This window comes from Mesoplodon bidens (genome assembly GCF_964165515.1).
Source record: "Mesoplodon bidens genome assembly, chromosome: 15".
NCBI classification, from domain to species: domain Eukaryota; kingdom Metazoa; phylum Chordata; class Mammalia; order Artiodactyla; family Ziphiidae; genus Mesoplodon; species Mesoplodon bidens.
Genome location: NC_138171.1, coordinates 56,509,468 through 56,526,156, shown reverse-complemented (window position 1 = coordinate 56,526,156; position 16,689 = coordinate 56,509,468). Strand labels below are relative to the sequence as shown.

The 16,689-nt window shown below is 47.4% G+C and overlaps 1 protein-coding gene across 2 annotated transcripts in view; it reads left to right on the top strand.

Annotated features, from left to right (window-relative positions):
• SNX29 (sorting nexin 29) overlaps window positions 1–16,689 on the top strand; it is a 555,171-nt gene that overhangs the window by 451,127 nt on the left and 87,355 nt on the right. For both annotated transcript variants that reach the window (XR_014017700.1, XM_081257848.1), the window contains exon 19: window positions 5,284–5,424. Coding sequence is in view for 1 of the 2 variants with exons in the window: in XM_081257848.1 (XP_081113974.1) it covers window positions 5,284–5,424 (141 nt within the window). In the remaining variant the exon portion in view is untranslated. The remainder of the gene's footprint in view (window positions 1–5,283; window positions 5,425–16,689) is intronic.

Sequence of the window (16,689 nt, the reverse complement as noted above, 5' to 3'; positions counted from 1 at the left end):
CACGGGCCCAGCCGCTCTGCGGCATGTGGGATCCTCCTGGACCGGGGCACGAACCCGTGTCCCCTGCATCGGCAGGCGGACTCTCAACCACTGCGCCACCAGGGAAGCCCCTCTAAAGGATGTTTTAAAGAATGCAAGCAAATTGGCACCATCCTGGTTGTAAAGAAATTTTTAAGGATTTAAGAAATTAAAGGATTTTTTTTTAATTTTAAGAATTAAAGAATTTTAAGAAAATGCAGGCAAGTTGGCATGATCCTGGTTTGCCAGAGCGAAGGGTGGGGCCTGAAGTAAGATGATCGTAATGACGCAAGAGCCTTCCAAGCCCACTGTACCTACCCCCGAACCCAGTCTCCGGCACGAGCGTTCTTCACGGACAGTCATTGAAGGAGTTTGAACAGGGAGGTGAAAATGAATTGAATGGGAAAACAAGGGAGGCCAGAAGAGCAACTGGAAGCCTGCTGTAGTGGTCCAGGCAGGGGCGGGGCTAACTCTGGAGGTGGGCTTGGCAGGCCCTGCTGTTCAGTACTTGGCCGTGGAGGTGAAGAGCAGCACTGGTCAATGCTGATGCCCAGATTTCTGAGTCAGGCAACTTGGTGGTCCATTCGCTGGGAGAGCAAGGTGCAGGTCCTGAGTGCAGATGTAGACACGAAGAGCTTTATCAAGTCTGAGTCTGGAGTTTACATCAGAGGTCCAGACTAGAGATGAAAATGTGAGAGTCATTGACCTAAGAGTGAAATGTACAGACGTGGGAGTGGACTACTTGTGTAGGGGAGAGGAGGGCCTTGGGAAAATCTCCACCTTTAACACATGGGCAGAAGAGGTGCCCACATGGAAAGCCAGGAACGGGCCGTCAGAGAGGCAGGAAGGACTCAGCGCTTTCACAGAGTGGAGCATTTGGCTCTTGAATGTGTTCTAAAAAATGTAGAATCATAATTTATAACCCACGTTAGAGTTGCCAATTTTTATCGTATGTGAGAGGTTTTTAAGGTGTGTATCGACATTCACTGATGGCAGATTATAAGAGCTGTGTATCACTGTTTTACTCTCTGGGCTGTTCTTAACTCATGTAATTTTTTAAATGCATTGATCTCTCTCCCACTGTCTTCCCTTACAGTGTAGTTGCTGGGTGTCCCTAGAAGGTGCGAGGGCCTGGAAAAAGCTGATGAAACAGCCCTCATATGTTGTACCCCCAGAGTGTTCTCTTGATTAAAGTAAAGACATTTTATGGCCCAGTTATGCTTATCCTATCTGGATGTGACTTTCCATCCAGTTGGGCTGATCTCAACTGGCCTCTCTCTCTTTCCCCAAATCAATTTGCTGGTCTTTGTGAGGCCTTGCATAGCTGTATGTCCTATATACCTGAAGATTCTCCATACTGCCTTGCAAGCAGGCACTGTTAATCAGCTCCATTTTATAGACAGGGAAACACATAGAGAGGAGGAGTCATCTGTGCTTTACCTCAGGGATCCCCCAAATTGCCCATTGTCTAGTCCACTTGGGCTGCTGTAACAACTATAGACCACAGTTCTGGAGGCTGGGAAGTCCAAGATCAAGGCACCAGCAGATGTAGTGTCTGGTGAAAACCTGCTTACTAGTTCATAGACAGCTGTCTTCTCACTGTCCTCACATGGCAGAAGAGGCAAGGGATCGCTCTGGGGCCTATTTTATAAGGGCACTAATCCTGTTCATGAGGACCCCATGCTCATGACCTAATCACCTCCCGACTCCCCACCACACTGGGGGTTAGGATTTCAACATGTACAGGTGGGGCATGAACATTCAGACTGTAACACCCACACATCAGAATCACCGGGAAAGCTTTGGAACACTATTCTTGGTTCCCAGATGGTTAATGGGGCCTACCCAAGGGCTGGTACTATTTGGAAAGCACTGCCCCTCTCCACGCTAGATTTGGATATGTTGGTAGGAAAATAACAATAATGAGGACTTTCTGAGTATCTAAATCAGGGATCAGAAAAGTTACTCTGTAAAGGGCCAGAAAGTAAATATTTTCAGCTTTGCAGGCCATATGGTCTTGGTTGCAGCTGCTCAACTCTGCCATTGTATTGCAAAAGCAGCTGTAAACAATAGCTAAGGCTGGATTTGAACCACGGGCCATAGTTTACCTCCTCTGATCTAGATAATTAGTTTTGTGCATGATGATCAGATAAGCAATTGAATTTGCCACTCTCCAGGGCATATTTGAACTTGTGTAAGAATATACTACAGTCAGATACAGTCCATTCAAGATGTATCAGAGCAGAATTGTATCCAGCCACTCGTACAAAGACCTCTAAGACATTAGCTTGAACAAATCAGAGGTGAATATTTCTCTTTTGTTTAAAAAAAAAAGTTTTGAATCAATAGTCTAGTATTTGGTGTGGTGACTCCATAATGTCATCAGAGACCCATTCTAGCGTTCTACTTCCATTCTCAAGATCACCTCATGATCAAAAAATGACTGCTGGAGCTCCCGTCTTCACATCTGTGTTTGAGAAAGAAAGAAAAAGACAGAGAGAAGAGTAAAAAGACCCTTGTCAGCTGAGTCAGCTGTCTCCTAAGAGCTTTCTTACATCTCATTAGCCACTCTTTTTATTTTATTTTTATTTTTTATTTTTTTATTTTTTTTATTTTTTGCGGTACGTGGGCCTCTCACTATTGTGGCCTCTCCCGTTGCGGGGCACAGGCTCCAGACGCGCAGGCTCAGCGGCCATGGCTCACGGGCCCAGCCGCTCCGCGGCATGTGGGATCTTCCTGGACTGGGGCACGAACCCGTATCCCCTGCATCAGCAGGCGGACTCTCAACCACTGCGCCACCAGGGAAGCCCTCATTAGCCACTCTTATCTGCAAGGGACACAGGAAAATGCAGTTAAAAAGTTTTTTGCTTTCTGAACACATTGCTACCCCCAGAAATATTGGGGGGAAATGGATACTGAGTGGGCAACTAGCACTTGCTGTGACGTTGGAGGACCCAAAGAATGCCCCAAATGAGCTGCATTAAAGTCCCGTGAGTTCTGCTGTGTTTATTTGCTAACTGATCCATCATGTCTCAGTCTCTGGAGATTGAATGCCTGAACTTCCACAACTAGCCAGGCCTTTCCAGATGCTTCTGGGGTCTAATGTATCCTTCACTGTTATAAAGCAAATCCTTGCATAATTGTGTTAGCAGTCCTATTAGTCATCATACTACTGCTTGAACACCTAGTGCCAAGAAACCTTTTGAGACATACCTTTTCCTCTCTGGGCAGCTTTGGCTGCTATAAAGTTCTTTCCTAGTGAAATCTGTCTTTCTCTAGTTTCTATCTGCTGGAAGTTTGTCTCCTGGAATCATCCAGGACACATCATCTTGGTCTTTCCTCTTCCTCATTATAGCCTTCCCAGGAATTCAGAGATCTCTACTTTCTCCATCTTGACACTCAAGGTATCATTCTCCAATGTCTTCCATCTTCCTTCTGATAACTTGTTTGCAAATCAGCTCCTAGGACCTGTGCTTCTAAACTTTAAAGTGTGTATGAACCACTGGGGGTTCTGCTTAAAATGCAGATTCTGAATCAGTGAACCTGGGGTGGAGCATGAGATGTTGCACTTCTACCATCTTACCACGTGATGCTGATGCTTCTGGTCCGTGGACCACACTTTGAGTAGCAAGTGATCTGGGCCTTTCTGAACCTATTTCAGTTCATCTTTTAACGGGTGGCAACCAAAACCTAACTAAGTTGGTGTGGTTGATTTAGAATAGAGCAAGACTTGTCAACCTCTTTATTCTAGAAGTTAAACTGTACCTTTTAATGAGGTCTAAATAGTACATAGGCTTTTTTGGTGGCCCTTTCACATTATTCACTTAGCTTGAATTTACTAAAATCCATAAGTCTTTGTCCCACAGGCCATTGCTGTGCCGTATCTCCCCCACCTTATATTTACAGTGTTGGCTTTTTGGATTATATTGTAAAATCTGGCACTGACCTTTTAAAATTTCATCATGTTGCATTAAACTCCTTCCTTAGGCCAGTTGAGATCACTTGATGTCTGTCATTCAGTGTATTTACTGTCTCTTTGTTAGAAGCTTGGGGGCTTCTAACAAGCTTGATAGGCCTCTGTTTCTCCATCTAATTCCACTGGAAACTTCCATCCATTGATTGGAATTCTTTGGTTTAAATTATCCTTCCTTCATCGTGTTCACAAGAATATTGTGAGAGACGTTGATGGTTGCCTTACCAAAGTTCAAATACATGATGTCTGCATTTGGGGATACAGGGTGGTTTTTATGTAGAGGCAGAATTTATCATTCATATTAGAGATGCCTACTTTTATGGATAAGAGATTTTAAGATGTATATTGACATTCACTGATTGCAGACTACAATAGCTATTTATCATCAGAGACTTCACTCTCTGGGTTATTCTTAACTCACATAATTTTTTTTAAAATGCATTGATCTCTCTCTCAGTTCTCTGTTTTGCCTTGAGACATAGCTGCTGTGTGTCCCTGGAAGGTGTGAGGGCCTGTAAAAAAAAAAAGCAGGTGAAATAGCCCTTACATTTTATACCCCTAGAATGTTCTCTTGAGAGTCACATCTTGATTATAATAAAGAAGTTTCACATCCCAAGTGTGTTCATCCATCTTGATGTGACCTTCCATCCAGTTGGGCTGATCTCAGTTCTGGCCCCCTCCCTCCCTCCCCCTCCCCCTTCCCCCTCCCTTCCTCCTTCCCTCCTTCCTTCCTTCCCTCCCTCCCTCCTTCCCTCCGTCCCTCCCTCCTTCCTTCCTTCCCTCCCTCTCGAGATTGATCCCACCCGCTCCACGTGCTGGTCTGTGTGATCCCAGGCACAGCTGCGTGGCTTCTATGTCTGACTGTTCTCTGCACCATCTTGGGAGGAGGTGCTGTTAGCTCCGTTTTACAGAAGAGGAAACACATGGCCAGTGAGGATGAATGGCCTCTCCCCCGCAATCTGTCACCATTACAATATGCATGTGACAAAAGTATGCAAAATGTGTCTCTAAGATTCATCGGGCTGCGGACTTCTGCTGATACTGGGAAACTGATGTTCATGAATATGCGGCCTGCCTGATGGAGTCATTTTCTCGTGTACCCATTGGTACACTCAGTACACTGAGTCCCTCCTCCGTGCCGGTGCTGGGCCTCCAGTGACACGGGAGGTGGGATGTGGCCCTGCTCTTGCAGAGCTGGTTTTCCTGGGGGGAGTGTTGCCAGGATCCCGCCCTTTTGTAATGAGAGCTTTAAGAGACATTTACATTTTCTTGCTCTTTCCTTTTCTCGAAAGGTCTACATCCGGATAAAAGACAATGAGTGGAACGTCTATCGGCGGTACACGGAGTTCAGGAGTTTGCACCACAAGTTACAGAACAAATACCCCCAAGTGAGGGCCTACAACTTCCCACCCAAAAAGGCCATTGGAAACAAGGTAGGTACCGTCACTGCCCGGGGCCAGGCAACTCTCCAGCTGGTGCCTCTGTCTTCTCCTTCCGTTGGTGATTTAAACATATGTGCTCCTTTATTTAACTCAAAACGTTGGCTAATATGAGAAAAAATAGGAATGAAGAAAGCAGTCACCCATCATTCCACCCGCCTAAAGACAATCGCATTATGTTTCATCTGTGTCCGTCCTCTCATCTCTCTAAGGCAGGGGCTGACAGACCTGTTCTGTTCAAAGGCCAGAGAGTAAATATTTTGGCTTTGCGCACCGTACCATTTCAGCCAAAAATACCCAGCTCTGCCATCATGGCAGCAGCTGCAGACAGTATGGATGCACGTGGGTGCGTCTGTGTGCCAATAAAACTTTACTTTTAAGAAGAGGTGGCAGCTGGATCTGGCCTGTGGGGCATAGTTTGCCAGCTCCTATTCTGGACCAAAAAAAAAAAAATGTTTTCTAGTTTTTATCCATGGTTGTCATGATATTTATTTGGACTTAAGAATATGGAGTTATTTCCCAGGCAGGGCTTTCTCAGAGGAGCTCCTTATGTTATTACTGCCTCATGAAGTTTAGTCATTGATAATGACCTAATTTGTTTCTGTGTATTCTCCAAGTACCCTGGAGAAAGGAGGCGCTTGCCCCACGCATGCTTGCTGGGCGATTAGCGTTCATTCATTCATCCAGCCGGCATTTATTGAGCACCAGTTAAGTGTCTCAGTGCAAGGGGCACCGAAGATGACAGCGAGCCGGGTGTCGGGCCCCACTGTGTTCTCTGCCTCAGCCGGTCAGCATCGTTCTGTCCTCCATCACGTTTGCAGCCGTTCTCCATCATGGCTGTGCTTTGGATCACTTGGGAAGCTTCAAAAACTCTGAGACCTGCCCACCCCCCAGCCCCATCCTGAGTTCCTTGGTCTGGAGTGAGGCCTGGGCACTGAGGGATTTAAAAGCTCTCCAGGTGGCTCCTGGCTACAGCCAAGCCGGAGACCCCCTGGCTTCCTGTCAAGTAGGAGACAGAGACATTTCATCAATTGCAGTGTATTGGCTAGCTTGGCAGGGGCAGTCGAATCAGATGAGGTAGCGTGGACCCTTCTCGGGGCCTGGGAGGAAACGGGCCTTGGATAGGAGGCATTCCTCTCCTCCTGTGGTTCTCAGAGTGTGGCTCCTGGTCAGCAGCGTGGGCCTCACCTGGAGCTTGTTAGCAATACAGATTCTCAGGCTCCATCCTGCACCTGCTGGAATACAGGCTCTGGGGTTGGGGCCCAGCAGGGTGGGTTAACAAGCTCTCTGGGTGGTGCTGAAGCACAGGAAGTGTGGGGACCAAGCGCCATCACATTGACAAAGCTTGTGCAGATTCCATTAGCCATGAATTTCCTAGTTTGTCTCTGGAGGAGGCGCCTTGCCTAGGATTTCCTACAGTCTTTATCATAGAAAACCCAGAGCAAGAGTTTCCATAACCCACTCCCCACACTTGGGAATTCCAGAGAGAAAACTGTTATTGACCGTTAACGTTTACATCTTCAGAGATTTCTGTGTTTAAACCAGATTAGAAACCTGATCACATCAGGGTGTGCTGGAGCATAATTTAAACAGTTATAAAGCAGGTTTATCTGAGGCCCAGAATAAAGCTGTTGTTCTTTTTTTTTTCTGTTGAAAAAAAGTGGAGTTGAGTCCATAAAAACAGAAGACTTAGAAATTCTATACTTGTTCATAGCAAGGAGTACAATAATTCTTAATGAAAAGAGGGGGGGGGACTATATACTGATTTAATCTAATGACTTGCAGGCTCATACAAATCTTGGGACCCATCCAGAATGTCCTAAAATGTCACAGAACAAAATTCTACATAACCAGCATATTATCCCTGTAAGATGGTCTCATTAGCAGAGCATTACACGGAAGCAGCCCTTCCATGATAGCTGCAGGGAACGCGGCCCGTCGGCGTCTCACTGAGGGAATTACACAAGGCTGAGCTGGGGACGTGTCTGTCTTTCACTGTGTTTTCACTTCCTATGATGCTGTAACAAATCCCCACACATTTAGTGGTCTAAAACAGTCCAGGTTTATTATCTAAAACTAGTCTCTCTGGGATCTGATTAAGGCGTGGGCAGGGCTGTGCTCCTTCTGGAGACTCCCGAGGAGCCTTGCCTTTTGCAGCTTCTGGAGGCCCTTGGCTTGTGGCCCCCTTTGTCTTCAAAGCCGCAGTCCCATCACTCTGGTCTCTGCCTCTGTCTAGATAGTAGTCACATCTCCTTCTCTGACTCCTCTTCCTCTAACAAGGACCTTTGTGACCACAGCGCCCTCCCAGCCCCCCGCTCCCAATAATCTGTGATCATCTCCTACCTCAAGTTCTGCAAAGTCCCTTTTGCCATGTAAGGTAAGATGCTCTCAGGCTCTGGGATTAGGATGTGGACACCTTTGGGACCCACACTTGCTGAATGATTTCTCTGCAGCCCAAAGGGACGCCCTCCCCACTCCATCTCTCCTCAAGCCTTATAGTTAGGCAACACTTACTAAGACAAGACAAAGTTGCCAAGAACAGCACCAGTCCTAAGTATGTTGGTGTTCGAGGCTCAGGTTTAGTGAGATGAATCGTAGGCCTGAGGGGTAGGAAGAGCTTTCCGGAGTTCCGTGACTTAGAAAGACTGTGAAGCAGTCCTGTCTCTGCTGTGCCAGGAGCAGGGACCGCGAGGGAGTTTCCCCTCTGAGGTGGGTCACCTGCAGCCCTGCCCCCCGTCCTCCCGTCCCTGTCAATCCAGGACTGACCTACAGCAGCAGTGGCCTTTTCGCCTGTGAAATCTGTACCAATAGGGCACCCAGGACAACCCTATTTGCAAATAAATGAGCTTGGCATTAAGGTACCATCTTGGTGGGGTCTGGCCCAGTGATGACCGGCTCGTACACATGCACTGGCTGGTTCTTAACTAGGTCTTTGGTCCTGCCCCGCATGGTCAGGGGTGGATCTGACCATTTCCTCTCTTACTCAGGAATCTGACAGCTCAGAGCTGTCCTGGGGTCTCAGCCTCTTTTCTCGTCTGTGCGGCCCTTTAGCTTTTAATTGGATGGTAAGGGTCCGACTGTAGTTTGATTCCCTCCACCCCCCCCCACCCCGTCCCCCACCAGAGTACACGTTGGCTGATGCCCAGGACAGATCTCAGGATCCGTCTGATTTTCAAGGGCAGAATGAGTCAGGATTCAGGACTTCAGTGCCCGACAGAGGCCAACGATGAGCTCTTCTTTAGAGACCAAGCTTGCGCTGGCCACAACTGGTCTGATTGCTCAGGGTACCTGCTTTGATACCCTGAGGGCAAATTTTCTAGAGAGCTTTGATTCTAAATTGACCCAGAAAAATGTACTACATCAAAATCTTTTCTTTGATTGGATCACTTCACCAGTGAAACGCTTGCCCACTTGGACCATTAAGGCACGTTGACACAACATCCTTGGGTGGACTGAGTTACATGCACCTTGTTGCTCTAAGCCTTGGACCCGTTAAATGATTGACTCCAGAATCCACAGTCCTGGACAGTATTCAAGGACATATTAAACATAGTGTAGCCTTTTAAAATTCATCAGATGAGTATCTTTCTAGCCTGAATTTCTAGATATTTCCCCAGCTTTAGAAGTAAAATGTGATCTTAACCCCAGTTTGAACTTTTAAAAAATTGATTAAATTTACACATTTTATAGTTTCTGGATGCAAAATTTGTCTTCGCCAAATCATTTCTTTTACCTCCATATGCCACGTATGTGTTTAGTTATAAATGGGCAGGGTGCCCAGAGCACTTGCTAAAGATATTTCCATTCTTGCCCTGCCTACAGTCCCTTTCCCTCACTGTAGCCAGAGTGAGGTTTGTATAACATCAGTCAGATTGTATCACTGTTGATTAAAACCCACCAGCGGCACCAGTTAAATTCAGGACTCTTTGCTGTGGCCTGTGAGGTGTCCCCCGATAGGTCCCCCACTTCCTCCCCTACCTTATCTCGGGCCCCCCTCCTCTCCCTCTACAGAGCCAGCCACTCTGACCTCCAAAGACTTCCATGGGATTCTCTGGCCTTTGCACCTGCTGTTCCCTCTGCCTGGAACAGCTTTTCCCCATCTCTGCATGGACAGCTCCTCCAACTCGTGAGGTCTCAGCTCAATTCCACTCCTCGGAGAGAAGCCTTTCCCAGCACCTTTGTCAATGCCACTCTCTAGCCCGTTACTCTGTTTTCATTTTCTCCCAGCCTCTCCTGGCACGTACCATGGTTGGAAATGATTTCTTTGTGTACTTGAGTAGCATCCATCTCTCTGCCCTGGAATGGAAGCTCAGGAAACAGGACCTGGGTCTGTTTCTGTTCACTGCTGTCTCCAGCTCCTAGTATAGAATGGACACACCAGAGACACCATGGCCTGAATGAATGAATAAATGAACAGAAATTAAATGGAAGTTTCCCTTTTATTTTCTTCTTTACTTCACTGGGTCTTGGCACAAATTCAAAAAACTCTGAATTCCAAAAGTGAGTAGAATAACTCTCAGGGTATCTTTGGAGGTTGTTCCCACTCCACTTTTGGCTGAATATTTCTTGCAGAATGGGCAAGAGCCTGGCAAGCCTTTGCAGACAGGAAAGCGGGCTGCCTAGCAACCTGAGGGTGTGGACTGGAGCTCGCTGTCCAAAAGGATTTTGCTGGCATGAGGGCTTAGGTGGAGGATGTGTTTTTGATGTTGCTACTAAAAGTCTACATTATTGCTCAGTGAGCAAATGACAATTGAGGGACTATGGTTCCTTCTTAGGATAATGGAGTCGGTCTCTGAAAGTTCATTTTGCACTAAGGCAAGGCAAATCGCTTTCCCCCGGGCTGCAGATAATTCAACTTGTTGGAGAAATTATGCGTTAAAATTCTCATTAAAAACACATACACCAATGTGCAGTGGAGGGACCGAGGGGCACTCGCTGAGCCGTGGAATGCGCCTTTGCAGCTCCTGAGAGGCATAGATTGCAACACAGCCCCAGGGGTGATGGCAGGACCCTAGCCAGCAGTGGGAATGAGCAGGCATCTGGAGGAACGCGGAGGCCGATGAATTCTTCCACTTGGCAAACATGTTACAAGTGCAGGGGTATTCTGCTAGGTGTGGGGAGTCGAAGATGATTTAAAGTATGGTCTCTGCCTTCTCAAACTTCAGGTTCTTGTAGGGAGAAAAACTAGTGAATCCTGTGGGCTCGCGGAGGGTTCCAGTGCCCTTGGAGAAGAGCAAGGAGGGGGAAGCAGAGCTGCTTGCTGCAGGAGGGAAAGTGCTAGAAGGGCCGGCAGGAGTCCCGGGGCTGAATCTCACATGAGGGAGCAGGTGGGGACGCAGGCAGTTCAGGGGACATCCTTGCCGTCCTTGTGCCCATCTCCTCAGTGCATCTGCATTAGGCTCCTACGGCTGCCTTAACAAATACCACAGACCTGGTGGCTTAGAGCAACACACATGTATTGTCTTGTAGTTCAGGAGGTCAGAAGTCTGACACAGGTCTCACTGGGCTAAAGTCAAGGTGTTGGCCAGGTCGGTTCCTTCTGGGGGCTCCAGGGAAGAATCTGTTTCCTGGCCTTTTTGCAGCTTCTAGAGGCTTCCTGCATGCCTCGGCTTGTGGCCCCTTCTGCCGTCTTCTACGCTGCATCTCTCTGACCATTCTTCCGTAGTCACATCTTCCACTGACCACAGCAGGGAAAGGTTCTCCACTTTTGAGATTAGATGTGGTCCAGCCAGATAACCCAGGGTCATCTCCCCATCTCAAGATCCCTAATCACACCTTGCAAAGTCCCTTTTGCCATGTAAGATAATGTAGTCACAGGTCCTGGAGATGAGGGTGAGAACATCTCTGGGGAAGGCATTATTTTGCCTACCTCATGCCTCTTTCCTTGCCTGGAGTAAAAGAACATTACTAGTACCTCACTTTACAACTGGGGAAATGGAGACACAGAGAGGTAAAGTGACTTGTCCAAGGTCATCTCGCTCGGCAGTGTCAAGGCTGATGTGTGTGCCCAGGCAGACAGTCTGCAGAGCCCTAAGCCTTCACCCTCTCACCACAGATCTGCTGCAGAGGACCCTGGAGGGTGGGTAAGTAGATTATTTAGCCATTGCCCAGTTGGTAGATGTTTACATTGATTCCATAATTCAGTTTCTTCACCTCGTTGGTGTAGAAATCAGGGAGCAGGTGACACCAGGGCCCCCGGTTGCCTCTCCCTTCTGCCGAACCATCCAGGCCTCACATACCGCCTACCCTCACTTAGGGACCATTTTTAGAGCCAGGAGCTGCTGCCTTCGTAGTTGACCCGAAGGCTTATAAACTTTCCTGATAAACCTAAGTGTATGGAGAGTCAGTCATTCATTCGTTTGTGTATGTATTCATTCTGCAGGACTTTGCCAACCCTGAGAGTTAAAAAAAAAAAAAAAAAAAAAAAAAAAAGTTCTAGCTGTGTGGCCTTGGGCAAGTTATCTGACCTCTCTGTGCCACACTTTCCCTTCTGTGTAGCAGGGATGGTCGTAGCACTTCCCTCCTAGTGATGTTATGAGGATTTAAGGTGGTAACGTTTCTAAAGTGCTCACAACTGTGCTTGCGTGTGATAAGTACTACGTATGAGTTTGTTAAAGGGGCATATGGTCTGGTTGTGAGTTGGAGCAAGCAGACACATAAGCGCATCTGTACTGTAGAGGATGCTGGGCCTCTGAGCCTGAGCAGTGGACGAGCCTGACATAGGTGGTCCGTCCAGAACCTCCACACCCTGTGTTTCTGTGTACAGTAATGCCAGCCATCCTGTGCCTGGCTTGTCATATATACCGGAGGCTCTGTATTCATTTTCTCATCATGCAGTTGTTGCCAAGGCCTGTAGAAAAATGTCTTCTAGGTGAGGAAACCAAGCTCGGATGCTGTAAACACACCGCCCAAGGTCCTGTGGCTCCTATTAGGGATTGAGTCAGACTCATTCTAATGGCACTGTGCCTCCTGGTCCAGAAGCCTCTAAACCCACCCCCAGATCCAGGAGCTGGTACTGCAGGAAGTCACTGTTACCAGAGGTTTCTCTATGGAGATAACAACATCTCACGGGATTCTGCCAGAAACACCCTCATGTGGAAGAAGATCCAGAAGGCAGTGCAGATACCGGCACCCAACTGGAACGGAGACACAAGGAGCTCAGACACCATCCCCTGAAGCTGAAGTTTTTCCGAGAGAAATTTAGGAGAGAAAAGAAGCTGCAGCCGAAGGAAGCCATAAACACAAGGTTGTTTCTTACTTGACGCTCTGCCAACCACTGTGTACATAGTCCCAGTACTTAATGTATTAAACAAGAAGAAAAAAGAAATTGGGCTCATTACACATCACACATTTGTGTTTTTCTTTAATACAGTAAAGGCCTCTTAAGATATTTTCCAGGAGAGCAGTTGCCGAAGTCATCTTGCCAGAAAAATTGTCTCAGGAGAGAGACAGGGCTGAACCCTAGACCTGGACTATGTATAAGTGTACATATGCAGATATGGATATATATTTAATGAGTGGGGAGTTCTTGGGAGGACTTTCCTATACCATCAAATTAAAATCCAATTTTAAAAATCAAGGTCAGGGCTTCGCTAGTGGCGCAGTGGTTAAGAATCCGCTTCCCAATGCAGGGGACACGGGTTCGAGCCCTGGTCCGGGAAGATCCCACATGCTGCGGAGCAACTGAGCCCGTGTGCCACAACTACTGAGCCTACGCTCTAGAGCCCGCGAGCCACAACTACTGAGCCCGCATGACACAACTACTGAAGCCCACGCGCCTAGAGCCCCGTGCTCTGCAACAAAGACAAGACACCTCAATGAGACGCCCGCACAACTGCAACAAAGAGTAGCCCCCGCTCGCCACAACTAGAGAAAGCCCGCACGCAGCAACAAAGACCCAATGCAGCCAAAAATAAATAAAATAAATAAATTTATTTTAAACAAAATCAAGGTCATTTTATAAACGAATAATCCAGAGCCAGAAGCTAGAGGTGTATTTGCTGCTCTGGTCCCATCCCCCGTGTTTTCTGCATGTAGCATATGGAGAGTTTGATTCCAAGAGAATCATCTTGGTGGTCTCAGGTCACAGACCTTGCCGGTCCCACCTCCTCCAGGAAGCCTTACCTGAACTCAGAGTGTTAGCCGTCCTTCCTCTGGATTCCTTTCCCATGCTGCCTCTGGGCTGCCTGATGCACAGCCCTCTCCCCCACCCCCCACCCCCATTAGCCATGGAATTAGAGAGCAGAACCAGGCCTGATGAGTCTTTGTCTTCTCAACATCTCACCCAGTGCCTGGCACATAGTAGCTGCTGAGTTAAACACGTTTGATGAACAAATGAACTCAAGCTACACAGAAATCGGTGCGTGACGTAAGCATTGTACGACTTCCAATTCCCTTTCTCCTCAGTTCCCTTCATCACTTAACACTTACAGCTCTTCGATAATTGCTCCTAGAAATATTCTCAGGCCCTGCCTGCCAGCTGGATGTAGACCCAACACAGAATATTTGCAGGAGGGTCTACAGTGACATTGCGTTAGCTGTGCCGCGTGACACACCTGGGCTCTGGCCTCCCCCTGCCCCCAGTTCACCAGCCAGAATGGGTCAGCTCTCCATTACTCATTTACTCATCTCTGGTGAGGCCTCTGATGCAGCAGTGTGGGACCCATTGGTTTGGAAATTGACATGAATTATAACACACTTGACTCACTCCTGGGTATTAAGTGTTGCCTCAAATATTTCTGGGGCTGTTAAACAACTTGTACCTCATTATTTAACCTCTCCTTCTAGCTCTGAAGGCCTTCTGAATATACTTAACCCATGTTATATCTGCTTTTTCCCCCCTTACATTTTTGGACAACTGCTTAAAAATTACAACCCGAAAGAGTACTTCTCAGCTTTTACTCACGTCTCCAATAAGTGAGAATAATCGCTACCTTCCCCTTCAGTACTCCCATTAACATCTGAGAACTGTGTCTTGTGATCTTGGTTCATCTTTAGCAAGCTGGGGAAAAAACAGCTTTAATTTCTCAAGTTGTTGCCATTTTAGCTTTGTCCCCATTACCAGGTCTCTGGGGTCAGAATCCTTCAGGTACGGAGGAAGCCATCCATTTCCTCTTGACTTTCTCTGCAGCTCCATGGGCCTTGGGCATTTTTAGAACCCATGCAATTTAGCTTCTAAATTGCCAGAGGCTAAGGGGTTAAGCGTGTGGTCTGTGACGTCTCACTGGCCGCAGTTCAGACCCCGTCTCTGGCACACACGGGCTGCGTGACCTTGGGCAAGCCTGTGACTCAGTTGTCTCAGCTGCCACATGGGGCGAGGGCTCTTACAGCACAGGCTCCCGTGATGATCCAATGAGAAGCTGCCAGTTAGCTGTTAGCACAGCACCTCAAATGCTAGCTTGAAATAATAGGTCTACAGAGAAGCCTCTCTAATTTGGTTGCCATTCTTTTTTAACCTGTGATGACTCAGACATATGCATGCTGGGTTCTTCTTTCTTCCCTTCTCTCTCCTTCCTCTCCCTCTTCATTTCTCTTATTGTTGTGGTGGTGGTGGGGGGGGTTTGTTGTTGTTATTTTTTAAATTGAGGTACAACATACCTCCAGTCTTAAGTGTATAGCTTGATGGATTTTCACAAAATGAACACACCTATGCTAACAACATGGAGACCAAGAAATAGACTGTTAGCTCAACTCCAAGCCTCCTCGTCACTCTCCCCACAGGGGTGGCCACTCTCCCGATTCCTAGTACCATAGATTCATTCTGCCTGGTTTAGGACTTGACATCAGTGGGATCATAGACTTTGTCCTCCTTTGTGTCTGGCTTCTTTCTGTCAGCATCACATCTATAAGGCTCATCTGTGCTCTTGCAAGGAGCAGTCATTGTTTTTTGATTGCTGTGTAGTATTCCATTGTACGAATAAGTCACATTGTATAAATTCCATTGAGAATATTCCATTGTATGAATATATCACAACGTTTTTTAATCTTTGACTGTTGGTAGATATTTGTGTGGCTTCCAGTCTGGCTCAGTTATACATAGTGCGGTAATTAACATTCTTATATGTAGATGTCTTCTGGTGGAGATCAGCCCTGATTTCTGTGGGTCTATACTTAGGAATGGAATTGCTGGGTCAGAGGATGGGCATATGTTCCACTTTAGTAGAGACTGCCAGAGAGTTTCCCAGAGTGGTGATATTTAGTTTGTTTATGATTTTCCTTATTCAAACAGTGTTGCAGTGAGCATCCTTCCATATCTCCTGGCACACATGTTTTAGACTGATAGGTGATGTACCTGTGAGTGAGGTTGCCGGCTCATAGGGCATGCTTGTCTTCAACCTCCCTAGCTGTTGCCAAATTGCACTCCCAGGTGGTGGTACCAAGTGTGCCCTCCCAACCAGGTGGATGAGAATTCCCATTGTTTTCAACACTTGGCATCGGTACACTTGTAATTTATGTTTTGTCAACACAATGGGAACAAGATGGTACCTCGTCATGGTTTTCACATATTTGCCTGATTACTGATAAGGGTGATGATCTGTTCATGATTTTCGGCCCTTCATATCTCCTCTTCCCTTTCTTGCCTGTTTATATCCTTTGGTCATTTTTCCACTGGAATTCTTGTATCTTCTTTATTGGTTTCTATGATCTTTTTATGTTTTCTGGATGCCACACTTTGTGCATTCTTTTATTTTTTTTTCTTTTGACTGCGCTGGGTCGTTGTTGCTGCATGTGGGCTTTCTCTAGTTGCAGCGAGTGGGGGCTACTCTTCGTTGTGGTACATGGGCTTCTCATTGTGGTGGTTTCTCTTGTTGCGGAGCATGGGCTGTAGGCACACGGGCTTCAGTAGTTGCGACACATGGGCCCCAGAGCGTGCGGGCTTCAGTCGTTATGGCGCACAGGCTCTAGAGCGCAGGCTCAGTAGTTGCGGCGCGTGGGCTCAATAGTTGCGGCTCGCTGGCTCTAGAGCGCCGGCTCAGTAGTTGTGGCGCATGGGTTTAGTTGCCCTGCAGCATGTGGGATCTTCCCAGACCAGGGATCGAATCCACGTCCCCTGCATTGGCAGGTGTATTCTTTTTTTTTTTTTTCTTGTGGTATGTGGGCCTCTCACTGTTGTGGCCTCTCCCGTTGCGGAGCACAGGCTCCGGACGTGCAGGCTCAGCGGTCATGGCTCACGGGCCCAGCCGCTCCGCGGCATGTGGGATCTTCCCAGACCGGGGCACGAACCTGCGTCCCCTGCATCAGCAGGCGGACTCTCAACCA